General features: G+C 62.8%; 2 protein-coding genes and 2 non-coding genes across 7 annotated transcripts in view; 1 reads left to right on the top strand and 3 right to left on the bottom strand.

Moving 5' to 3' along the window:
- Positions 1 to 244: 244 nt before the first annotated feature.
- Positions 245 to 7,037, bottom strand: NDUFS7 (NADH:ubiquinone oxidoreductase core subunit S7). 2 transcript variants are annotated; one of them, XM_057709739.1, is made up of 8 exons: positions 6,701 to 7,017; positions 5,057 to 5,090; positions 4,037 to 4,105; positions 3,418 to 3,535; positions 1,955 to 2,134; positions 1,817 to 1,863; positions 971 to 1,059; positions 245 to 399 (listed from the first exon to the last, which is right to left on the bottom strand). In XM_057709739.1, the coding sequence occupies exons 1-8, from the start codon at positions 6,714 to 6,716 to the stop codon at positions 302 to 304; spliced, it is 651 nt and encodes a 216-aa protein (XP_057565722.1). In that variant the 5' UTR covers positions 6,717 to 7,017; the 3' UTR covers positions 245 to 301. The 2 variants fall into 2 exon arrangements, with proteins under 2 accessions (XP_057565722.1, XP_057565721.1); XM_057709738.1 differs by having other exon boundaries at positions 1,817 to 2,134; positions 6,701 to 7,037.
- TRNAN-GUU (transfer RNA asparagine (anticodon GUU)) lies at positions 6,989 to 7,062 on the bottom strand. The gene has a single exon. It is a non-coding gene; the product is annotated as a tRNA-Asn (tRNA).
- Positions 7,063 to 7,193: 131 nt separating this feature from the next.
- Positions 7,194 to 7,266, top strand: TRNAF-GAA (transfer RNA phenylalanine (anticodon GAA)). Its single transcript has one exon. It is a non-coding gene; the product is annotated as a tRNA-Phe (tRNA).
- Positions 7,267 to 8,938: 1,672 nt separating this feature from the next.
- Positions 8,939 to 24,495, bottom strand: part of PWWP3A (PWWP domain containing 3A, DNA repair factor) — a 16,723-nt gene continuing 1,166 nt past the window's right edge. For 2 of the 3 annotated variants that reach the window (XM_057709752.1, XM_057709751.1), the window contains exons 2-14: positions 24,343 to 24,467; positions 23,681 to 23,766; positions 22,558 to 22,628; positions 20,474 to 21,103; positions 19,563 to 19,673; positions 17,822 to 17,892; positions 16,894 to 16,970; positions 16,403 to 16,463; positions 15,006 to 15,081; positions 14,561 to 14,611; positions 13,776 to 14,212; positions 12,598 to 12,686; positions 8,939 to 10,329 (exon numbers count right to left, since the gene is read on the bottom strand). In XM_057709752.1, the coding sequence (XP_057565735.1) occupies positions 10,275 to 10,329; positions 12,598 to 12,686; positions 13,776 to 14,212; positions 14,561 to 14,611; positions 15,006 to 15,081; positions 16,403 to 16,463; positions 16,894 to 16,970; positions 17,822 to 17,892; positions 19,563 to 19,673; positions 20,474 to 21,103; positions 22,558 to 22,628; positions 23,681 to 23,766; positions 24,343 to 24,399 (1,872 nt within the window). In that variant the 5' untranslated portion in view covers positions 24,400 to 24,467 and the 3' untranslated portion in view covers positions 8,939 to 10,274. The remainder of the gene's footprint in view (positions 10,330 to 12,597; positions 12,687 to 13,775; positions 14,213 to 14,560; positions 14,612 to 15,005; positions 15,082 to 16,402; positions 16,464 to 16,893; positions 16,971 to 17,821; positions 17,893 to 19,562; positions 19,674 to 20,473; positions 21,104 to 22,557; positions 22,629 to 23,680; positions 23,767 to 24,342; positions 24,468 to 24,495) is intronic. The other variant, XR_009049246.1, reaches the window with a different exon arrangement.

The raw sequence follows: 24,495 nt of genomic DNA, 5'->3' as shown, positions 1-24,495 counted from the left end.
CCCCCCCCCAACGGTAAAGAGCCCTGTTAAATAGACCTTCAAGGAGACAGTGGCTGTCCCACTCGTTTCTGACCCGCGGGTGGGCAGCTGGTGTCCCCAGAGGAGGTGGAACTAGGTCAGCACAGGAGAGAGAGAGCCGGAGGAGAGAGAGACCTGACCCCACTGCACACTCGCCCGCGCGCCTCCCAGGCCCCACCCCCAGCCCACACAACACGCAGGCAGGGGCGCCCAGGTGGGTGCGGCGGGTTTATTGATGGCCTCTCCAGACGGTGCAGACGCCGCAAGGCGGCCGGAGCCGGCACTACCTGCGGTACCAGATCTGGAGCCTCCTCTCACGCTTGATCTTCCTCTGCAGCTGCAGGATGCCGTAGAGCAGGGCCTCGGCCGTGGGCGGGCAGCCTGGGGGCAGCCTGCGCCTCAGTCTCCCTGCACCCCCCCAAGTGGAGTGGGGGAGAGCACGCGGGCTGGGGCTGCTTGGGGCATCGAGGCCGCGTCCCAGGGCGGGGAGGGGCGAGACGGGGCCCCTGCCCCAGCACCCCATTAGGTCTGCATCCAGAGGGCTGGGGGGCTTGGCCCAGCACGGGGAAGCAGCTGGAGGTGGGCAGGGCGGGCTCGACCCCCCCCCCCCGGCCAAGATGCAGGAAGCCTGGGCTGCCCTGTCCCCGGCCCTCCCCCCACGTGACCTGGCTTGGGACCCGGGAGGACAGTGTGGGCTTCCTGCTGACCCCCCAGGCCATGCTGGCCCCCGATGAGGACCCTTGGGAAGGGATGGGGGCAGGGTCTGGGTAGAGTGGAAGACGCTGCGGCCGGGGAGACCCTCCAGGGACAACATAGGCAAAGGTTGCAGGGTCACTCTTCTTCTTGGACCCAAATCTGCTCGTTCTTAAAAGGGGGGAGCTGTCTCAGTTGGGGGTGGGGATTCTGTGCATCGGGCCATGTGGACGCCACTGGGGGGGGCCCGGGGGCCCACCTGGGACGTAGATGTCCACGGGCACGATGCGGTCGCAGCCCCGCACCACGGAGTAGGAGTAGTGGTAGTAGCCGCCTCCGTTGGCACAGCTGGGGGGAGGGGAGCACCAGCTGTGAGGGCCTCTCTGGCCAACCCTCCTCGCGGCCCCCAACCCGCACCCGCCTCCAACCCCAAGCAGGTGCCGGGTGGTCAGGAAAGGGCAAGACCGGGATGCAAGTCACAGCGAAGACAGCAGCCCCCTGAGACCGTCTGTGGGACCCTGAACACACGAGGCTCAGGGAGAGCAGCAGACACAGGAAGGGGGACACCCAGGGCGTGACTCCGCGGATGGGGAACGTCCAGATCACGCCACTCCAGAAACAGAGAGGGATTCGTGATTGTCAGGGGCCGGGGCAGGCGCTGAGGAGTGACTGCTGATGGGAAAAGAGCTTCTCTTTGGGGCGGTGGAATGTTCTGGAATTGGAAGTGATTACACAACACTAAGAATGCCCTAAAAACCATGGACCTCTATGCTCTGAAAGGGAGAACTTTACTGTATGTGAATTCTACCTCAACTGAAAAAGTCACGTGACTCAACGGTTTTAATGATGTGGAAATGAGGGGGCGGCTGGACAGCGAGGAGGCTGCAACCCCACCAGGGCAGGACGCCCTCCCCGTGGTCACAATGCAGAGAAACAGACCGCAACTGGACGGGCTGTTGAGGTGGGAGTGCGACACTAGCAAGCCAGGAGGGGACCTTCTGGGTGACCCCGATCAGAAAGCAGCACAGAAACCAGCCTGGAGGACACATGCTGGGGAGTGACCGGCATGTCTGTCACTGGAGCCCCTGCCAGGCCGGGCACTCACCTCCCCATGGACACCACGTAGCGAGGCTCTGGCATCTGGTCGTAGACCTGGAAGAGACGGGGGTCTGCGTGCGGCTGGAGCCGGGGGTGGGGTGGGGTGGGGTGGGGGGTGTGCAGGGGGAGGGGGGGCACGGCCCACCTTGCGCAGCGCGGGGGCCATCTTGTTGGTGAGCGTCCCGGCCACGATCATCACGTCGGCCTGGCGCGGGCTGGCGCGGAAGACCACGCCGAAGCGGTCCATGTCGTAGCGGGGCGCCGCCATGTGCATCATCTCCACGGCGCAGCAGGCCAGGCCGAAGGTCATGGGCCACAGGGAGCTCTGCGGGGCAGGGGGCCCGTGAGTGGGCGGGCGGCCCACCGTGTCTGAGGACACTGGGTGGTTTCACGTAGAAAAATCTAGACTTCTAGCCTTTCTTCAAGGACAACACGTTAGCTAGGCCTGCCCAGAGCAACCATGTGACCTCCGGACGCAGAGGGCCCCTCTGGATGCGGGTCGGCGGCCTGAGCCCGCTGCCCCAGCCCAGGACGCCCAACGGGAGGGCCAAGCGAGTTAGCCCTGTGTATCCACACTTCCCAGCAGCCACATTACCAAAGAGAGAAACAAACAAACGTAAAACCTAAAACCAAGGGCAACTAGTGTTACTAGCATTCCCCCCATAACCCAGTACATCCTAGAGCTCAGCCTGCAGCACAGGCACCTGGGGCTCTGAAGGCCACACACGACGCAGTTCCAGACCCTGGGGCTCTACCCCCGGGAGGCTCTTGTGCCCAACACCGCCTGACTCAGAGTGCCAGTTCCTCCAGGAAGCCCTCCTGGATGCCCTGACTTGCCTCCATGTTTTGGTGCCAGATTCCTCCCCCTCCCCCAACTGCTCTCCTCTGCCGGAGCTTTCTCTGCTTATTGGTGTCCAGTGTGGGATCTGGCCGAGGTCCCTGCTGCCCTGCAGATGCGCTAATACAGGTGACAGGCCTCGGGGCACACAGTGGGCAAGGGCTGCCCAACACGGCAGGGCCACGACCCCGTAGCGCACGGCTGCGGTGGCCACCGCCACCCTGGAGAGACGCTCACTGCGGCCCCGCTGGTCACACGCAAACGCCAGGGGAGCACCAGCCCGCCCATCAATGGGGAATTGTTACCCAGCCGGGTGCCCTCAGGGCACTGAAAGGAGCCAGTGTTCTGGGACAGAGGACACATGTCCCGGGGGAGATCCAGACAAGCACACGAGCATGCAGACCGTCCCATGGCCAATGCAGGGAGGGGGTGGGGGTGCTGGGATATTTGCTGGGAAGGAGCTACTGTTTCCATCGCACACTTCTAGTTAAAAACATGGGCTTTATGTTAAAAAAAAAAAAAAGGAATAGACAGAAGAAGAACAGGAGCCAGGCAGGAAGTCTTCCCTGGGGACTGGGGGAGGAGGAACAGGGCACCAAAGGAGGTCAGGCCGGGAGCTGCTGGGGCCGGGGCGGGGGTCCTGACACAGAATCAAAGCCACAGGTCCCACATGGAGGGGCTCTGAGGGAGTCCAGCCCACGCTGTGGCCGCACGTACGGGGCTGAGCAGGCAGCGGGGGGCCGGAGGAACATGGACAGGAAGGGGCTCACCCGGCGGGCCCAGTTGATGAGGTCGTCCAGCCTGGCCACCACATACTCGCCCCGGCTGCTGGGAAGGGCGGCAGGTTTGGGGACCACGGCTCCGGCCTGGGACACGGCGGGCTGTGTGCTAGGCACGGGATACACAGATGGGAGCTGTCAGCCAGGCAGGCACCCCCGGGAGGTGGGCGCTGGCCACCCCCACTGCCCCCATCCCAGGGCCCGGCCCAGAGCAGCCTCTCAGAGGGCAGGACAAGGCCATGGTTGTGGCGGGTCCCCAGAGCAGCCCTGGGCGGAGCTTCCCCGCACCCAGGCTTGGGGCAGGCCACGGCTGCTCAACACAGGCAAGAGGACGGCCACGGCCGCCTCACCGCAGCCCCAGCAGGACCCGGTCCTCTCGGACGCGGTTTCCCCGTCTGGAAAACGAGCTTGGCTGACATAGTCCCTAGTGAGGCCCTCCTGGTCTGGAGACGTGCAGACACTGGCCTGGGCGTGCAGGACTCTGAGGGCAGGGACCCCTCACATCGCCCCGCTGGGTGGTGGGAGTGCCCTGGAGTCGCCACGGGCCGCTGCCCTGCTGGGTGGGGCGGGGAGCTTCAGGGTGGGTGCCTCCTGGGAAGGCCGGCCTCACCTGCTTGGGCTGTCAGTGGCCGCACTCGGATGGACCCCGCGCACCTGCAGAGCCGCGCCCACACCAGAACTGCAGGGAGACAGACCGCACGTGACCAGGAGCCTGGGATGCCCCGACACGCTGTGACAGGGTAACCCCAAGCCCGGGCTGGGGAAACTGACCTGGGGCCAGATCTGGTCCTCTGGCTGTTTTCCTAAATAAAGTTTTACTGACATACAGCCACGCCTATTCATCTCTTTGATGTCTGTGGCTGTTTTTAGAGGCAGAGCCAAAAAACATTCACCATCAGGACCTTTACAGAAAAAAAAAATCTGCTGATCCCTGGTCTAGAGGATGCCTGGTTTTCATTTGATACTTCTCTCATTTTCCCTTTCCTTTGCAGTGAGTATGTATTTTATTCCCACAAAAAAAGGCCTTATCAAAAACAAAGTCAGCCCAGGGACTTCCCTGGTGGTCCTGTGGTTAAGTCTCTGTGCTTCCAATGCAGGGGGGCCCAGGTTCGATCCCTGGTCAGCAAACTAGATCCTGCATGCCTCAACTAAGACCCAGCGCAGCCAAATAAAAATAAATAAATCTTTGAAAAGAAAGAAAAGACAAAGGCCAGCCCAAATCCAGGCCCTCCTCAGACTCCCAACTCCCCTCCATTAAGACCCTCCCCTGAGATCTGCCACGTCCCTGATCCCACGGAGCTGAGGTTTGATCTGCAGGCTCTGTCCACACCAAGGGCCTGGCAGCCACCTGCCTTCCTGTCCCAAGGAGGCCTATGCAAACCCACTGAGTGCATTCCTGTGCTAGGTGACGGCTGAGTCCTGAGGGCACCAGGGCAGGCAGACACAGGTCTGGATGTCAGGTGGCCCCTGACCTGGTGCTGCTGGAGGGCCCGCTTGCAGCCGAGGCACCCTGCCAACCCTGTCTGAGCCCCTTCCTGCCCTGCCAGGGCCTCACTGCGGGGGGGTGGGGGGGGTTGGGTGTCAGAATCAGAGACGCCGAGACGCGGCGCGCGCGCACACAGACACTCACCGCAGAGCGAGGATGGGGCGGAGCAGGCCGGGAGCTGCAAAGAGAACCACAGGGTGGGGGCAGTGAGCTGAGGCAGCACCAGAGGCCGCAAACAGCCCGCAGGGTCCACCCTCCACGTGCTCGCCCGTCAGGCCCCCAACCTGGTACGCCTGCCCTGTCACCCTCGTTCCATTTAACAAACGTTTGGGAAAGCGCGATCTTTCAGGTGACTTCCCTGGCGGTCCAGTGGTTAGGACTCCACACTTCCACTGCAGGGGGCCCGGGTTTGGTCCCCAGGTGGGGAACTATGGTCCCGCAAGGCGCGTCGTGCAGCCAAATAAATGAATAAATAAATTGATCTTTCAGAACGTGAACCAGACAGAGTCATTCCCCTGCTTTAAAGCCCAGACTACACACGAGGACCACCCTCCCTTTCCTCAGGCACGTCAGTGTCCCTCCTGCCTCAGGGCCTTTGCATGCGCTGCCCCCTCTTGCCTGGAGCACCCTGCCCACACGTGCACGTGGCCAACCCCTCTCACGGGGCAAGTTTCAGCTCCAATGCCTGGGTCTACAGCAGCTCCCCAGGTCCTCTCAAGCCTGTCACCCTATCCTACCTCTGTCCACGTGTCCTCGTGTGGTGCCCGCCTCCCCACTGATGCTAGGGCCTCCCTGGGTTCCCCAGTGCCTGTCTCAGCCTTGGCTCAGCCTGACAGGTGTGTGTCCACTCCACAAACCGACAGACACCAGCGAGGCTCCACGCCCTGGGCTGGGAGTTCGGGGGTATCAGCAGTTGGTCACTGAGGCCAGGCGAACAGCCCCGCCTCGGACTCTAGTGCAAGCTGCCCCTCTCTGAGCCTCAGCTGCCCCACCTGAAAACGGAGGGCTCTGGGTAAGCTCACAGCACAGTAAACGCCCTTCACCTCCAAGGTGAGGGGATTCCAGCCTCTACAGCAGACATTCTTCACAAGAGGCCGCTGGTGAAGATTCAGGAGACTGGTGGGCTTGCGCAGGAAATAAAAAACACCCTCTTCAGGGCCACCAACGAAAACTGGCTTTTCTTTAAAGTCTGAGTGTAGCCAAAACCGCGGCAGCATTACCGGGACCGAGGCTTTTTCAGCAACAGAAACGACAGTGGTTTCCTAGCCGTGACCTAGGGGCTGCAGCCAACTCGGTGGAGAGGAACGTGCCCACTCCTCGCTCCTTCAAAGCCACAGCCGCAGGCAGCCCGGCCACCACGCCTCGGCCTTCCAGGCACGAATGATGAAGCGCCCGGACGCGAACTGCCGGCGTCTGGACCGAATCCGCGCCACGCACGGAATCGCTAATCCGGGGCAAGCGCCCCGGGGCAGCCCTGCTTAGCGCGCCGGCCCCGCGCGGCACCGGCCCCCTTCCGGGGGTCGCGCCCCTGCCCGGCCAGGCCGCGGGACCCCCCGGGCTTCCAGCCCCCTCCCTGCGCCTCCCTCTCCTCGCCCGTCCGGGCCGCGGCCCCCGCGCCGCCGCCTCCCGGGAACTTCAAGGGCAGCATCCCCGGCCGAGCCTGGGCCCCTCCGGTCCCCGCCCGGGCCCCCTCCCGAGGCTGGGAGCCTGCGTCGCCCTCGGCCACCGCTTCCCCAAGCGGCCGGGCGGAGAGGCGCCCCGAGCGCCCCGAGCCCCGACCCCGCTCACCCGCCAGCGCCGCCATCTTGGCCTCGGCCTTCAGACAACCTCTACGGTCCTTCCTCTTTAGAGCTCCGGGTCCCCGGGGCCGTCGCCCAAAGCGGCTCGGCTGGTGCGCGGAAACCGGAACTCGGGCAGAGACGTTCCGCCTCTGTGGAAGCCTGCCCCTCACTCCCCGCGCGCTCTGGGACGCCCCACGCGGGATAGAAAAACACAGAAGTGTGCGGGGAGCGACCTGGCAAAAAGGAGGCGCGCCGGCACCGCTCGTCTTACCCGGGGGAGCAAAAGAAGCACGTCCGTCCCTGGGTGGGCTCGAACCACCAACCTTTCGGTTAACAGCCGAACGCGCTAACCGATTGCGCCACAGAGACGGTGCTGCGACCGAGGTCCTGGCGCGACCCTACGAGGCATGCGCGGCCCGCACGGGCGCCCGGAGCTGCGCCTGCGCGCGAGCGGCACGGTGCGGGGCGGAGTCGGGGCCGGGAGCGACCCCTGCCGCCCGGCCGGAATAGCTCAGTTGGGAGAGCGTTAGACTGAAGATCTAAAGGTCCCTGGTTCGATCCCGGGTTCCGGCAGACGTTTTGGCGCCCCCGTCGCTTGCCCATTCCACAGATGGGGAAGCGGAGGCCGCGGCGGGCGAGGCGCCGGGCCGGCTCCCGCGAGGGAGATCCCCAGCCCCGGAGGCACCGGGAGCGAGGAGCGGGGCCGAGGGCCGGGCTGTGCGGCCGGAATTTTGTCATTTCGGCAAACCTCGTTTGGGGCTGCCGTGTATACGTCGCGCATAGGAGGGAAACATCAAACTGTACACTTGGAATACATGCCGGTGAGTGCGTGCCGACCGTATCCCAAAGTTCTTAAAGGAAAAATAAATACGGAAACACGTGAACCCGCGGCCCGGGACGGTGCGCTGCGGAGGAGAGGCGCGCGCAGAGCGCAGGGTCCGCCGTCCCCGCCCCCGGGCGCTCCCGCCCCACCCGCCGCCAGCAACGAGCCCCCGGCCCCACGCGGCCTGCGGAGACCCCAGAGCGGCCCCGCCGCCGGGGCCCGGGCTCGCTGCTCCCGCGGGGCTGGGTCACGGATGCAGGAGGGGCGACCGGCCGCCGGACGGATGCATGGCGGGGGGCGGGGGGAGCGGGGCGGTGGGGGGGATGGGGCGGGGCTGGAAGGCGGGGATGGGGTGGGGATGGGGCGGGGGTGGAAGGCGGGGATGGGATGCGGATGGAAGGCCTGGGCGAAGAAACCACGCATGGAGGGGAGGGGCGCTGACCGCGCTGCACAGACGTGCTTCTCCGAGTCTCAGCGTGTGCGCGTTACTCGTTTTAAACAATTTCCTAGATAAATGACTTGAGGAGGCGCCAAAGTGAATTGAACACAAGGAAAACTCCCCCTTCCGGGAAGCGTTTTGTTGAAATGTGCCGCTCCTTCCACTGGGGGGTCTGATGTCCCGCATACCATCGGGGCTGGAGGGAGAAAGGCAGACTGTAGGGAAAGCGCCGCGGGGTGCGGGGTCTGGGGTCTGGCTGGAAGGAGGCTCGGGAAGGCTTGGCTGGGAGGGCTGGGAGGTGACCAAGGCGGGGATGCAGGCCCTGGGAGGGGATGAGACACGGGTGCAGCAGGGTGGCCGTGACTCCAGCAGGACGGCCGAGGGGGGACCCCGGGCGAGGGTGGGAGCAGGAAAGCTGGGGTTGCGAAGGATGGGGGTGCAGGAGGCCATGGGCCCGCCAGCGGGGCCCCAGCTGCTCCGTGTTGTGCCGGCTCTCTCTCCTGGATGCTTCAGAAGCAGCCCAGTGCGCCGGCTTCCCCGGGGTCAAGGGCCACCTCCCAGGCCCTTCTGGAACTTTCCTCACTTGGTGTGCTAGTCGGCTCAGCTGGCTCTGCCTTCCTAACCACTGCCCAGCGCCAATCTGGGGCGCTCACAGACCCCTCCCCCCCCCCACTACCGCCTGCCCCAGTGCCCTTAGGACGAAATTTTAAGACAAACAGAAAGCATTACACAGCGAGAGCTGGGAGGTGAAGACACCTGCTGGGGCGCAGGACGGGGGTTGGGGGGGGGGCAGCAGAAGCCTCCAGCACTTCTGGTCCCCACGCACACCTGACAGACACTTGCTCTGCTCGGCTGCCGTGGAAACCGCCCTCCCCAAGCAGGCTGGGGCCCGAGCCTGAGCCTCTGGAAGTGACCGTGGGGGACCGCGAGGCCAGCCCGAGCGCAGGCTGTGTGGGGCCCAGAAAAGAGAAACGACAGGGCTGCAAAATGGCGTTTAATTCCAGTCTGAGTAGTTCAATTCCACACAAGCAGAGCTCAGAACACAAATGTATAAAAACACCTCACAGTAACGGGATAGTCCACGTGGATGCCTCAGGCGCCCACAAGAGCGTCCTCTCTCCACCCTGACCCACTTCAAGGAGGCTCGCTGTCAGCCCACCTTCCTAGAAGGGAGCGAGGCCACAGTGGAGACGCTGGCAGGGCCGTCCTCCCAAGCCCAGGCCGCTCTGGCCGCAGCTCAGCAGGACCTCCGGGGTTGCCACAAAACCAGCAGAGACGCCCCCGCCACCCCCCGAGGTGATCACTGCACCTCCTTCCCGCCGGGACCCAGCCTCCGGTCAGGGTCAGGGTCCGTGCCCCCCGTCCCCTGCGAGAGCCTTTCCTCAAGCACCCTGTGTGGCGGCCGTGGGCCGGTACCGGCTCCAGGGAGGCCCGTCTGTCCTCAGACACCAGGATGCAGCCGTCACAGCGGGGACTTGGTGGCCTCCTTCCACGGCGGCCTCCCATCAGCTTAGAATAAATAATGCACTGTGTGTGGATGGAAAGAAGTTTCTGTGACCGCGTCGAGTACCAGGCCTTCACACAACTGTCTCTAAAGGTGGGGCCCGAGCCTGAGACCCTCACGCATCGGGGGGACCCACCTGTGCTTTGGGCTTCCAGACAAAGGGCAGATTTCCAGGGGCACCAGGCCGTGACCCGCTGGCCCAGGCCGTGCATGCAGTGACCTCAGCCATGCTGGGTCGGCGGGAGCAGCTGCCCTGCGGGTGGTCACAGCCCCATGGGCCGTGACACGGGCGGGCAGGGAAACCCACGGGAGACTGAGTGGAAAGAGGCCAGAAAGATTCCCGGTCCGTCTGCTCTCCTGCCTGAGTCCCAGCAGAGCCTAGAGCCCGGGAAGGCAGCGGGTCTCCGGTCATGCCTCTTACAAATGGGTTTCCTCAAAAATACAAAGCAGAGGCACAGCAAACTCAGAAGCTGTCGTAAGAGGAACCACACAACGGAGGAAAACAAACGGAAAAACACACTGATATTCCGGGAGCCGAACATCCGCATCAGAGTCTTTCAAGCTGCGGTTTAACGTCGGGTACAGTGCTTTTCAACACAGAAAACAAACGTGCACCGTCTATGAATCTACATAGTGTAGTCACAGGTAATGACGTGAAGTAGAAAAAAAAAAAATGTGTTTCTGCTGTCCTTTCAAAGCCTTTGGTGGAACTGTACCTTCCCCAAGAGCCAGGAGAACAGAAGCCGCAGACAGGGAGGCAGACGCCCCTGCCCCGTCCTCCAGAGCACAGGCGCAGGGCACTGCCTCCACAGGCCTCAGCATCGCCGACTCCTCTCTTCTAGGAGCTGGTTGTCAAATATTTGTTTTTCCCTGCAGAAACAGGAGATCACTTTGTTTTAGTCAGTAATTGTGTTGTAATAAAGTCTTCCAAGGCAATAAAAATAAAAGCAAAAATAAACAAAAGGGACCTAATCAAACTTACAAGCATTTACACAGCAAAGGAAACCACCAACAAAACTAAAAGACAACCTATGGACTGGGAGAAAATATCTGCAAACGACGAGACTGACAAGGGCTTGATTTCCAAAATATACAAACAGCTCATACAACTCAAAAAAAACCCCAAACAACCCAATCGAAACATGGACAGAAGACCAAGATGTTTCTCCAAAGAACACATACAGATGGCCAACAGGCACATATGAAAAGCTGCTCAACACCACTAATCATCACAGAAGTGGAACTCACAACTGCCGTGAGGCACCACCTCACACCAGTCAGAACGGCCATGGTAAAAAGCCTACAAACAATAAAAGCTGCAGAGGGTGTGGAGAAAGGGAGCCTCCTGCACGGTGGGTGGGAACGTAAGTTGCAGCCACTGTGGAGCACAGTACCGAGGGTCCTCAGAAAACTAAGAGTAGAGCTACCACATGACCCAGCCATCCCACTCCTGGGCATATGTCCAGACAAAACTATAATTCAAAAAGACACACACACCCCAATGTTCACAGCAGCCCTATTCACAACAGCCGAGACACGGAAACAACCTAAATGTCCATGGATGGAGGAATGAATGAAGACGTGGTGCAGATACACATACACACTCAGCCATAAGAGAATGACATGATGCCATCTGCAGCAACATGGACGCAACTAGAAATGATCATACTAAGTGAAGTATTTGTGGGGTTTCTGTTTGTTTGTTTTTTGGCCGTGTGGTTTGCAGGATCTTAGCTCCCCGACCAGGGACTGAACCTGTGCCCTCAGCAGTGAAAACCTGGAGTCCTAGCCACTGGACCACCAGGGAATTTCCCCAAAGTAACTGAAGTAAATGAGAGAAAGACAAATATATCACTTATATGGTGGAATCTAAAATATAATACGATGAACATATTTATAAAAGAGAAATAGATTTACAGACATAGACAACAAACTTACAAGGTTACCAAAGCGGGGAGTACGTTAGGAGTGTGGGCTTAACAGACACACTGTGCTACATAAACACAGGAACAACACGACTTTCCTGTGCAGCACAGGGCGCTGTGCTCTGTATCTTTACAGTGAGAAGAACTGGAAAAGAGTATCGACATCACACACATATACACACGTAAGCAAGTCAGTTTGCTGTGCACGTCGAAGTATCAACAGCAGTACTGTAAATCAATTCTACTTCAATTAAAACAAACAAACAACGCTCCCCTCCCCCCCATAAACAGAGAGGTGAGTGTTTCATGGGGACAGAGTTTCCGTTCGGGAGGAGGAGGACGTTCTGGAGATGACGGTGGGGCTGGCTGCACGACAGTCTGACTGGGCTCAGTGCCACCGAGCTGTGCAACTGACCAAAAGCAAACAGCTACAAACAAAAGACGAGAGACCAAATCGTCCTTAAGGGATCATCTGTTAACAAAAAAGCACACGGTCAGCCAGCTGACTGGCCGCCCTCTCGGGATAGACAAGAACGGGCTCCTGACGGCCCGACCGCAAGTGCCGGGCCCCGGCGGGCTGCGGACCCCACAGGAAGACTCGTGCCGTCGTGCTGCCGAGGCCGACGCCTTGTGTGCAGGACCCCAGACGCAAGTCCGTGTGGAGGACGGGGGACGGGGACACCCAGGGACAGACCTGCCGCACAGCCACCCCCTGGCCCAAGGCCCCCCGGCCGCCCAGGCTCGGCGCTCAGCCCACGGCCCCCAGGGGCGTCGGGGTGGCTGCAGCCGGCCGAGAAGGGGCGGCGGCTGGAGACGGGCCGCCGGGGCCTCACCCTCCCGGGAGCGCCGGCTCTTGACCGGGTACGGGGGCGCCCGCCGAGCCAGGCACCAAGCCTGTGCCGTGAGTGCGCGGCAGCCCCGGCCGAAGCCCTAGTTGAGTCTTCAGCCTGTCAGCGGCACGCGGCCCGCCTGCTCCCGGCGAGGCCTGGCAGCCGGCCCAGAGACGGGATTAGGGGCTCCGGCCGCAGCGCGGGGCGCTCCCCACGCCGCCGGGAGGGGACATCTTGATCACTGCATTCTTCCCACTGCCGCTGAGCTCACTGTGTCCTCCACCAGCCGTGGTGTCACGGCGACGGGGCAGGGCACCGGCCCCGCACGGGAGACGGCGCGGCGGCCCCGAGCCCAGCCCCCAGACACGGCGCGGCCTGCCTACCGGTAGCTGAGCGACGGGCCTCGAATGTACTTCTCCTCGGCCGTCTTGTAGTCCACGGCGTCCACCGCGGAGATGGCGCAGATGATGGCCTGCAAGGGGGCGGCGCGGCTCAGGCTCGGAGGGGGTCCGCGCGGGCGGCGCGCCAGCCGCGCACGGGCCTCCAGGGCCCTCCCAGCTCCGCGCATTCCCAAACTACATCCACGTGCTCCCTTCTGCGTGAGACGCGAGGTCCTGTCACTAAAAGCAGAGACAGGCGGGACCTGGGGAGCCCCCTGGGGGTCCAGTGGTGAGGACGCGCTGCTTTCGCTGCCGGGCCTGGGCTCAATCCCTGTCAGGGAACTAAGATCCCACAGGCTGCGTGGCACGGCCAAAAAAGTAAAAAAAAAAATGAAAACGGCAGGCCCCAGACAAGGAAAAGCAGTAAGCTAACCAAACAAACCCAAAACACAAAAACAGGAAAACAAAAGGCAGGGACTTGAACACACAATGGACACCTGATATCAAAAGATCATTGTTATTTTTTGGGGTGAAATAATAATGCTGCCGTTACTTCGATATTTTTAAAGAACCCTTCTGGTTCAGACCAGGGTCTCTGCCCTCAGCACGGCTGACATGGGGCGTCCTGGGCTGCGGGGGGTGGAGCAGCAGCCCGGCGCCCCCGCTCATGGCAACCACGGACGTCCCCAAACGACCCCCAGTGTCTCTGGGGGCAGGGTCAGCCGTTTTAGAGACACACACGAAAATGCCTGTGGATAAAAAACCATCCGGAGGAGGAGCGGGAGGTGCGTGTGCAGCGCGGTCCCCGTGCGCGGGGGCAGGCCCCGTGCGGCTTCCCCGCGCTCTCACTTGGTTCACATGCTGGGAGTCCCCACAGTCCTAAAGCTGGGCAGCGGCGAGCCTGGACACGGTTCCCGCACCTCCCGCTCCCGCCCGGCAGCGGCCGCTCTGAACTCAGCAACGGCCGAGGGGCCGTGTGCTCCCTCCTCAGCCACCCGTGGAGTTAAAGCTCCCCGTCCCGGGCTGACAACCACCCGAGGGGCTGAGGCCTTAGCGCCCAGCCCCCAGCGCCGCGGGGAGACAGGCCTCCAGGCCCCGGGCGCTGCCCCGGGAGAGATCCTGGGGAAGGACGTCTGGGCGGGACGCCCCCACCCTCAGCACAGAAGGGGCCCGGCGCTCACCTCGGGCAGGAGCACGTCCAGGATGAAGCGGATGCGGTCCCCGCGCCCACGGGCCAGCAGCCTGCCGCCCGCCTGCTGGCACACGCCCTGCAGGTACTTCACCACCAGGTCCAGCTGCTCCTCATCCTCCAGGTACGTCTCCACGCAGGTCATGTACGGACCTGAGCTCAGGAACGTCTCCAGCCACCTGGACGGCTTCCTGTTCCTCAGGATGGCCCGCAGGTGGCCCTCAGCGCCCCGGGCCTTCACGATGTACTCCACCAGCTTCTGGTTGGCTCGGTCCCGGGCGGCCCGCGACCGGTCAGGGAGGACCTTCCTGCAGGCCGCCCTCCGGCCCTGCGGGCTCCCCGCCGAGGGCTCCTCCGGGTCCCCCCGGCTCAGCTGAGGGAACCTGGTCCCCTGGACGTCCTGCTGGATGGACTTGCGGACGGGGTAGCCTACGGAGGGAGCGCGGGTCCTCCCGTGACCGGGCGCCAGGGCGGGGGGTCCCCGGGGACGCTTCCCTGCAGGACCCCGCCCCCACCTGTGCTGCGCGCCCGCCCCGCTGCGCCAGCCTGAGCTCGCCTACCCCGCTCCGCGACAACCCGCGCAACTGAAAACGCTGGCGGCGGGCAGAGAGAAGGGCCGCCCGATGCCCCGGCCCTGGGGACCCGGGGCGGCTGCACCGCCCGCCTCCGGCTCAGGGCGCACTGCCCGCCGCGCCCCCCTCTGGAGCTCAGAGAGCACGGCCGCTCCCGAAGGGCTGAAATGCAGGCCCGCCCTACGGGGGGCAGCGGCGCACTTACTTATGTCAGCCGCGTAGTATTCCAGGAACGAGCCGGCGAAGGAGCCGCAGCCTGCGGGCCGGGAGGGAAGGCAGCTGACGCCCGGGACGGCGCTCTGCCGGGCCCTCTGGCCGGGGGTGCGCCCGGACCTCCCGTCAGGCCCAGGCAGAGCGCCCCACGCCCACCCCCCGGAGGCAGGACGCCACAGCCTGGGGAGCCCCCGCGGCTGGACTCGGGAGGGACAAAAACCAGCCTGGACTGAAAGGAAACCGCTGTTCTCTTCAGACCCTGAGGGGCCTCTGCCGGGCACCTGCCCGCCTGCCTGCTCGCCCGCCCACCCGGGTGGGGCGGAGCCTGTTAAAGGCCGGGCCAGACGACCGTCGGGGTGGGCCGCCCTCTGCCCTCAGGGGAGGCCCCGCACGGACGCCCCCACCCCTGCACGCGGCGGCACCGGAGCCCCACCTACCAAGCCGGACCCTGTAGTCGGTGATGAGAGAGACACACCAGCCGATGGCCTGGTCAAAGTCCTCCTTGGCCACGTCCTGCAACGAGACCCAGACAGCGGGCGTCAGCGGGAGACTGTGGGGCGTGCCCCCAACGTTCCCGCGTCCTCTGTCCCCACAGACACCCCCACGCAGGGCTCCCCGGGCCGTGTTGGGCTGAGGCTGCTCAGAGAACGGTCACCTGTGAGACCACAGACCCCGAGAGCAAGAGGGTGGAAACCCACCGCAGGGCAGCTGACGGGCCACCAGATGGACAAGGCGTGAGGCTGCGTGAGATGAAACCCGGGGAAGATGCCTCTGGGCCCGCGGCTCCGCACACGACAGGGTCAGTGGGAGGAAGTGCTGCCCCGGGGGAGGGACCCCTGGGCCTGCGGTCCTCACAGGAAACCATGGCCGTCACCCCCAGTGTGTACTCCTGAGCCGGGATGACCAGCGAGACCAGCCTGAGGCCCGCGGGCACGTGATGGGAGCGGACGGGCGGCTCCGGAGGAGGACGGAGCTTGGGCCGCGGCCAGGCTCGCTGACCGGCACCGGGGGCGGCATGGTGGCGCCGGGACAGGCCTGCTTCCAGGGGACGGGCCCAGGCGTCCCTGTGATAAAACCCATTCCTCGGGTAATGGAGGCACGTGGTCTCAAGGTGAGCCCCGCCCCCCGGTCCCGAGAGCCTGAGGCTGGGTCCCGCGTGGGTGCCGACCTGCTGGGCAGCGCCCGCCACTCGCAGAGAAGAGGCTGCTCAAACGAAGCTTTTCACGTAGGACGGCACCGCCCCGGGAGAAGCCTGCAGCCCGCGGACCGGCCCAAACAGAGGCCCATGTGGGAGCAGAGCCGACAGCCCCACCACCCGGCCCAGCAGCGGTCTGTGGTTTTCAAAACTGGGACCACGAAGTGGTGTTGAGCCTGAACACAGCTCCCTGTGTGGACCAGCTCCTGCGGGCCTGTGGGCTGGGCTGGTCCCAGGGCCACGGGGACGGTGCTACCTGACATTCATGGCGCGCGGGCTCACGGCCCCGCGTGGGGCCCACTCCACGCGGCCTGGGGTCTGAGGCGCCGTCCCGAGGGACAGCTCAGAACTACTGACCTCGGAAAGAGCTGGAAGCTCCTCGGCCCTGGACTCACCCACCCCCTTGGTGCGGGGCACCCTGTCCTCCCCGCCAAACCTGCTCAGTGGGGAACAGCCAGCAGCCCTCCCAGGGGCCGGGAGACGTATGGGCAGTGACCCCCCAGTGGAGCGGCCGGGGCCGGGGCCAGGCCGACAGATGCCCGTCATTCCCGAGACCGCCACTGTCCGGAGGGCCACGTGCAGGACACGCTCGCAGCCAGCGAGCCGGCCGTCCAAGCAGCACAGAGCCCGTCCACTCACCAGCAGCGTCTGCTTCTCTTTACAGTCAAAGTGCTTCAAGCGACGGAGAGACACCGTGAAGCTGGAAGCAGGGAGAGCAGAGGTTCACGGGAACCGACTCCACCTCGCGACCTGGACGCGCCCTTCCCCTGGGAAAGCCGTGGGGCCTCTGCCAGCACGGCTCGTGAGTGGAGGAAGCCCCTTGGAGCCAGGCCCGGGGCTGAGCCCCCAGAGCGCCCCGGGCCCTCACACCCCCACCCCACACCGCGGCAGTGGCGGTGCTTCCGCCCCAGGATCCAGGACCGGGGGGGCGGCCGGGCAGGGGCTCTGACGGCCCCTGCGGTGGGCAGGCTTCGCTGTAGCCTGAGGGAAACGGCGGGGCTGGCTCTGGTGGCCGGCCAGCCGCCTGGAAAACCCGCCCGTCTGGCCGGGCGCCTGAACACAGACTGTGCGGGGAAACCCTGCGGGGGCTGGATCCCGGGGCCCCTGTGGCCGGCCTCCACGAGCTTTACCCTTTCCCTCGGGGGTCCATGTTTCCCTCGATGAACAGCACGCTCGCCTTCTTCTCTCTTCGCTTGACGCTCTTGACCTGTGGGCAGAGCCAAGAAAGTGAGGCATCAGGGACTCAGGAGGTCGGGGATCTCCGACCCTGCCCTGACGTCACCTCAGCGAGCGTGAGACGGGAAACGTGGCCGGCCCGGGAGCCGCTCAGAAGGCGCCCTGGCTCTCGGGCCACCGCGGTGGAGCAGAGTCCGGCGGGGCTCGGTCGTGCTCAGCTCAACAAGAGGGGCCGCGGCCGAGGCTCCGGGCACGTTCCTCCTGGTTTTGGGGGACGGGCAAAGCGGGCTCGGGGGGGCCGTGCTGAGCGGACGGGCTCAGTCCTGGCGGCAACAAAGGCTGCTCCTCCGGGGCCGACACCTGTCGGCGTGACCCGCCCCGTCCCTTCCCATTAGTTAAAGCTCTACAGCTGGCACCACCAGAACCCGGCCCCCTGGGAGACCGCCACGGGGGGCAAGCGAGGTGGACGCGGGAGAGGCGAGGGCAGCCGGGGGGTGCCCCTGCCCCCCGACGTCTGCACCTGACTGCGGGCACCGGCCAGGAGCACAGACACCTGCGGTTACCGCGCAGCGGACCCCCCCCCACCACCCCGCCCCACAAACTAAAAAGCTGAAACGCACGACATTTAAAATGAACAGATGGCAGGCAGGTTTTGGAGGCAGGCTTTCTAAGCCTGCTTGGTAAAAACCTGAGCTGTGACCCTCACCCTCAGCTGTGCCAGGAGGCCGAGACCCCCTTTCTTCAGGTAAGGGCGTCTCCACGTCGACACTCACGGGCCCACCACTTCCCCAGTCACCACGGAACAGTGCAAACACCTGCCCAGGTCCCGGCGACAGGCTCGGGGGGCGCCGGGGCGGGCAGTGGGCGGAGGCGTGTTCTTACCACTGCCGGCCAGAAGGGGTACTTTTGGTATTTAAGCCACACTAGCATTCCTACTTCAAACGACCGTGGTTCTAGAATTTAAAGAAAGAAAGAAACACAAAAAGCGACACATTAGACTCCAATCAAGTACCAAATGTAGCTGCTGGAGCAAAGAATCACGGAGACAAGAAAACGCAACCACGGAGATGCGGCTCAGGCCCAGGGTTGGCGCGGCTCCGTCACAGCCCCGGGAGTCTGAGGGACCCGGGTGCCGCCCCGACCCTGAGCGCGGCCAGGGTGACAGCTGGTCTCCCGGCGGCGACCACGCGCCATGCCGGCGGGCACAGGGCCACCCCTGCAACGTCTCTGTGGGCCTCAGGTCATTCCAGAGTAAAGCGCTTTTCAGAAAGAGTGGCGTGCGTGCAGACAGGAGACCACGGCACACAGGGACGGCCCCGCACGGCACTGAACTTCGCAGCGGCCGCTCTGTCTGAGAAACTGGGGGCTTTAAAAGGTCAAAAAGAACAGACCTACTTAAACACTCACGAGGCGATGGCAAATAACTTCTCACAAAGCCTAACTACAGCCTCAACCAAAAACGTTCCAGAATGAGTGACTCAAATATTCAGAAAACCAGGTAACCAGGGCAGGCAGAGAACACAGGTGACTCCTGGCCCTGCTGCGCCCCTGGACCGACCACAGGAAGGCCTGCGAGGGACAAGGGACCCGGGCGGGCGGGCGGGGAGACGCCTGGGGCACACCGGAGGGCTGGTCGCGCGAGAGGGGCACCGCGCCCCCCAGGACGACGGTCCCGGGTGCAGACAGCCCACCTGGCGGCCGGCGGGCCAACGTCAGCAAACCAAAACCAAATGGAAGACAAAGCCGGGAGAAAAGAGCCAAGGCCAGGGTTTCTGGGGCGGTGACCGACCCCCCCAGGTGGCAACGGGGCGGAGAAGGCACAGCGGCTCCGCCTGCGCCCGGCAGCCCGCGGGGCGCTGACCCCAGCGACTCCCCGGGAGCCCAGGCCCGGCGCCCGCAGGCGTGGAGGCACCCGGACACCCGACTGGTGGGGGAGGGCTTGGTGACGAGCCGGGCGCTGCAGTAAGTGATCAGCAGCCGCCGGGAGCAGTCGCGGAGCCCGCAGGACACGCCCGGGACTCGGTTCCGTGCAAAAGGCCAGGAGCCTGCGGCCAGGGACAGGCCACGCGGGGAGGGGGCAACCTCGGGGCTGGGGCGGCCGCCGGGCCAGGAAGCCCCTGGCGAGCAGGCGAGCCCCCAGCCCCCCCGGGCTGCCCGCGCTACACCCTGCGAATGCACGGATACGTCACAATAAAAAGATTAAAACCCAACTCTGGAAGCAGGAAAAAAACCCAGAGCCCGTTAAGACGGATGATTAACGGGCGCGTCTGAAACTGAAACCGGGCCTCAGTCCTTCAGTTCAAAGCAAACTAACTTTCTGCTCGTGGCTGGTCCTGACGTCTGGCCCATGCCCGGGGGCGGGGGGAGGGGGATACCGCATGCGTGAGGGGGGCCCGAGCCCCTGCTTCTCGGACACCATCCCCGAGGCCGCGCCCGGCCACACGCGGGCGGTGGCGACAGAGCCTGTGTGTTCCCCAGGCTGCCCTCCCCCGTCCCCTGCGAGGGGACCGCAGCGAGGCCTGGCTGTCGCGCCCCAGGGAGTCCCACCCTCCGCGCGTGGTTGTCCTCGAGAGGACCCAGGCTGGCTCTCTGTAAGGTCCCCCCGGGGGCGCCGGCCACGTACCGTGGTACAGGAGGACCCGCGGGGGCTCCTCGTCCTCCTCGTCCTCCTCGTCCTCCTCCAGGAGCGCGGGCACCGCACCCAGCTCCACCGACTCCTCAGAAGGCGGACGGGCTGCCAACAAGGGGAGACGAGACGTCCCCGTCACAGTCCCGGGGACTCAGCCCGGGAACACGCCTCCCGCCACGCGAGCCCCGGCGCAGGGAGCAAAGCTGCCGCGACGCAGCCGTTCCTGCGGCCTCGCTCGGGCGGGCACGTTAGTGAAAGCCCGGTTAGCGGGCCAAGGAGAGAAAGGAGAGCAGGGAAGGCGGAGGAACCGGGCAAGGGGGTCCCTTTGTGCGGCTGTCCCTTCACGCGGGCGCCCTCGGACACGCGGGGAGGGGGCGGCCCCGGGGCCGGGCCGGGGGCAGGGCCCCTGAAAGGGGAAGGAGACAGGCGGGAGCCCGGGAGCCAGCGCGGGGCGGGCGGGCAGGCACCCAGCCATGCAGAAACGGAGACCCCGAATTAGCATTTCAAAACTAAGAGGGAGGCCGCCAGCGTGCAGGGCTGCAGCCCCGCAAAGAGGCAGGCGCCCGGAATCCTTAAAGTCAGGAGCCCCGCAAGCGAGTTAATCACTTTTGGGATCCCTGCCGACTTCACGGGAGTGCGTGGCGGCCTCTGCGACAGGGAGGAGAAAGGCGCTGACCCTGGGGAGCAGCTGCGGCAGGGGCGCCCTCCATGCCCTCCCTCCGCGTCCCAGCAGGAGTGAACACACACAGTGCTGGGAGCGGTGGAAGCCACCACAGCCCCTCGGGCGAGAGTGCCGAAAGGGACTCAGGGCATTTCTGCTGGCATCTACTCTGGTAACAACCGCATTTAGGATCTGGTTAAAGATACACGGTCCCCGGCTCCGAATCCCCTCCCGAGGCCTCTACCTTCCTCTGGCAGCCGGGCACCTCCCGTCTCCTCTGCGGGGTCGAGCTGGGCGGGGCCGTGCGGAGCCGTGTCTGGGCACAGGCACCTGGCGCGGTGGCCACCCAGGGGACCCTGGTCCCCGCCTCCGGGAGGCGAGCGCAGGGCTGAGGCCGGAGGCGCTCTCTGACCCGAGCTGGGCCCCCGTGCTGGGTTCCTCCCCCTTTTACTGGCAGCCGTCGTCCGGTTCGCCGACCGGTTGACCCGGTGTTTTCTGGATCCCCCTCCAGCGGAGCAGATGGCCGGGGCGTGGGGGCCTCTGCTCCCCCCGAGCCCCTTCCTGCGGTCCACTTGGCACTCAGGGTCCTCCTTGGGAGCAGGCAGGCCGGACAGCCTCCGGGGCACACGCTCCCTCCTCGTGGGTCCGGGACGGCCCGACGTGTCTTCGTGGAGCAGAGGCGAAGGGCTGGGGTCGCAGAGCGAGGAGGCCGGTTCCGTGGGCTTCGCTCTTAGAGACTGAGTGGTCTTCTCTTCCCTGGAAGATCTTTCTGGACGCGGACATGTCCTCTCGTTCAGAACATCCAGAGCCACGCGGAGCGACCGCCTGTAGGCCAGCTCCTCCATGGGCGGAGTGGGAACCTTGTCCTGCGACGCTGCAGGACGGAAAAGAAACGAAGCCTGTGACGCATGGGCTCCCGGCACCGACAGGCGCCCCACCTGCGGAGACGCCTTGCTGTGACCGCGGGTCTTGGCACCTGAAGGAAGGCTGACGCTTCTCATCTACAGCTTCCCAAAGTGGGGACCCAGGCGACAAAACAACAGCTGTTGGTTCAGGGCTGCAAGGCTTCCCTTTCCCAAAAAGCCAACTGGCTGACCCTACCGTGATGGGGTCACAGAGATAAATTCCTCCAGATTACAAAACAATACGGCCCTGGCGAAACGTATGCAGATGTTTCTCAAATCCTCTCTCGGCCCTACGATTTCAAACTCAATCACGGTCGATAAAAACCCGCGCCAACTGCATAAAGGACTCTGCTGACGGCATATTCGCGGGTGGGGGTGGGGTGGGGGTGACTAAAAGGCTCTTTGTGGGCCGGGAAACTGTCCACACTTCTCGGCAAGGGCACTTCAAAACCAGCGAGCAGCATCACTGGCCTGGACACTCCAGCCCAGCCTCCCACTGCCGCAGCTGTGCTCCTGCATCCCGACCCGGAGGTGCGGCGCTCTTTATTTGAGCAAGATGACAGGTGAGCTCAGCGGGCAGAGATAATACCTCCCCGCCACGGCATTCCCCCCGATTTAACATTAAAGGCGCCCACAAACAGCCAGCCCCCCAACACGGACTGCGTGAACGATCACGGCATCCGAGAGGCGGGCAGCCGGCTCTGAAGGAGCACGGCTTCCCCGTCCCCGCTGGAAGGAACCCTGGGCCATCTTTCCACGAGACAGAAAGTCCTCCGCGCGTGGAATAAGCACTCCCACTCTGAGGAGAGAGGATGCTCCCGTGTCTGGGTCCGTGGACGGGGTGCCTAGGCTGGTCACCGGCGGGGGGGTGGGGGGGGTGCAACCATGGGCCGAGCTCGGCGGGGCCCAGGCCAGGTCTGCGTCACCTAACAAGACGCGAGGAGGCAGGGTCAGGGCCCCCGCAGGCCCCGCTGGCAGCAGGGCCGGTGCCACTCACACCCTTTCTCTCCCCCCGCCCTGGGCCCAGCAACAGAATTTACACACACGCCCAGGCCAACAGCAGAACCATCTTACAGTCTCACTAGGCAACAAGCAACACACACAGAAAGAGGAAAAGCCTCTCCGCCTCTCTTTGGGGAGGCATCCCCGTTCCGCGCGCCCTGCAGGCCAGGGGTGCGGCCTGTGGACCCTGCAGCCGTCCTGGGGGTCGCGAACAGGAGAGGCTCTGGGGGCCAATTCTAGAAAGGTTCGCGACAGCACATCCGTCATCTCCTCCGGTTCAGGGCAATCACGTTCCCTTGTACAAAGGGGAAAAACCGTGAACAGGGTGGCTTTTCATTTGCAGAGCAGAGTCTCTCTCTTCTCCCAAACCGGCTCTTACTCTGTTGAAATCTCTCGGTTACTTTAAAAAACAGGCTCTCACCTAACAAGGAAGCAATGTCTTCAATGTGAGACTTCTTCAGGATCTTGGCCTCCATGCTTTTCACCTTAATTCTGCAGGGACAGGAACGGCCGTTATACGCCACCAGCAATGCCACCAAGACGTTTTCAAACATGTTTTGCTTTAGACGACAAGAGAATTAGATTCAGGTTCTTCCGTCGCACCCTTCCACTCAGACCAAAAGTCATGGCCAACTAGGAATTCACACGCCTGAGGTTAGAGGCAGCAAGGACCCTAGTGAATGTGGTTTCTTTTTTTTCTTTCTTTCCCCTTTTAAGACAGAAAAGGTTGGCTGGATTTAAGAGTAAAAATGAATTCAAATTGTGACTTTTATGAGGCAAATCCCACTTTCAACTGCACAAATAACTCCTTTGTTAGATTTTCAGAGTAGATGATAATGTCACTAAAAGCTGTTTACAGCCCAGCAGGCGTGTTTTAGTTTAAAAGGATGCGCTTTCCTTTTAAACTCCAGTATTCAATTACCTTCCCAGCCTCGGGGAAAGTGTGAGCTGAGGACTAAGCAGGTTTAGGGCCGGCTCTGAAGAAAGAGGGGTGGGGGCCCAGGGAAGCCGGTGCAGGAGCTGGCTTGGTTTCCTTCTCCACTTAGAGCTGGGAATTCTCCCATCAGACACAGGACCCAGGCATGTCAATCGTTCCTGGTCACCTACGTCCTTCCACCACAGAACGGTCAAGAACGCAACATAATGTGCATCCACACACCCAGGCGTTTGCCTTCTGAATGCTAAACGACAGTTTCTTATTAGAGGCCAGGATCAAACATCAAATATCCCAAAACTCAGGGGGCTGTCGCACAAGTTTCTGAAAGAAAGACACACAGATACATTGTGGGAAGGAAATGGCCCTGCTTGAACCCCAACGAGCCTTCACCTGGCGTTTAAATTTATATTTGTTCCACTTCGTACTGATCTCTCTGGACATCAATACAGTAGCTCTCCGCTCTGGGTTACTGTGACCGTGTTTGTAAGTAAAGAGGTAAGGTGCCCTTAAGAATGCACTTCACCTTTTGGGGGGGGGGGGCACGTGGTAGTATCAGAGATCCCATATGGAAAAAAAAAAATAACATGACAAGAACACAACACTTAACTTTTTGTCCAGGGAAAGTATCTGAACGTTTAGAAAAAATCCCTTTTTTCCCTTATTTTTGGCTGACTCCTCAGTTCCGGCCAAGACCTACATTAAAAAAAAAAAGAAAAAGAAAAAGGAAAAAAATCCTCATTAGGAAGACACAACAGCTGACCCAAAGTAAGCAGCAGTGGCAACACGTGAATACAAACGCAGCCGACGACGCTTAAAGGCGCGTGGGACTTCAGAGGCGGGGAGACTGAGGCACGCGGGGGTGGCAGCAGGCCCGGACCTGAAGCAGCGTTTGCCGCGAGACCTGGCCCTCTTCCCACCACGCTGCTGGAGAGGCTCCCTGACACACTCCCGTTATTCAATCTCAGGGCTCCCTGCCAGCTATTTCCTTGAGTTACAGCCTTCCATGCCTTTTTATAGCTGGCTCTGTTAACATTTTTTTTTTTAGCGTGAGAAAAAAAAAAAAAGACACTTCCGGAAGCGTAACCTTGTAAGCACTCGACCAAAACCCCATTAGACGGGGAAAGAGAATCGGTGCCAACAGACAGGAGCGCCCACTGCTCAGACTCAATTATTTCACCGGAGCAACCCCTGGGTATCTCCTGATAGAGATTTTACTTGTCACCCGAAAGTCATTTCTAGTTCCTGAAATTACAGAATAACGGCTGTCACCTTTGCAGGCCATAATCGGTTTTTCCATCTGCAGAGGACATACTTGGCACCCGTCATGATCCAGACTCATGTGGCAAGTGGTAATGATTTGGCACAAAGTACCTGACGCTCTGACGCGATGTGCCCTGCAACAAAATTTGCACGGTGGTTGAC

Source organism: Hippopotamus amphibius, chromosome 15 (genome assembly GCF_030028045.1).
Source record: "Hippopotamus amphibius kiboko isolate mHipAmp2 chromosome 15, mHipAmp2.hap2, whole genome shotgun sequence".
NCBI lineage: Eukaryota > Metazoa > Chordata > Mammalia > Artiodactyla > Hippopotamidae > Hippopotamus > Hippopotamus amphibius.
The sequence above is the reverse complement of the archived record's forward strand: the minus strand, read 5'-3'. Positions and strand labels throughout refer to the sequence as shown.

Excerpts from the sequence above, each read along its gene's own strand:
- NDUFS7 (XM_057709738.1), bottom strand. Across the intron at positions 4,106-5,056 it reads CGCCCCATCCTCGCTCTGCG|TTCTGGTGTGGGCGCGGCTC; the intron begins GTGAGTGTCTGT and ends GTCTCCCTGCAG. Across the intron at positions 3,536-4,036 it reads GCCACTGACAGCCCAAGCAG|CACACAGCCCGCCGTGTCCC; the intron begins GTGAGGCCGGCC and ends TCCCGTGCCTAG.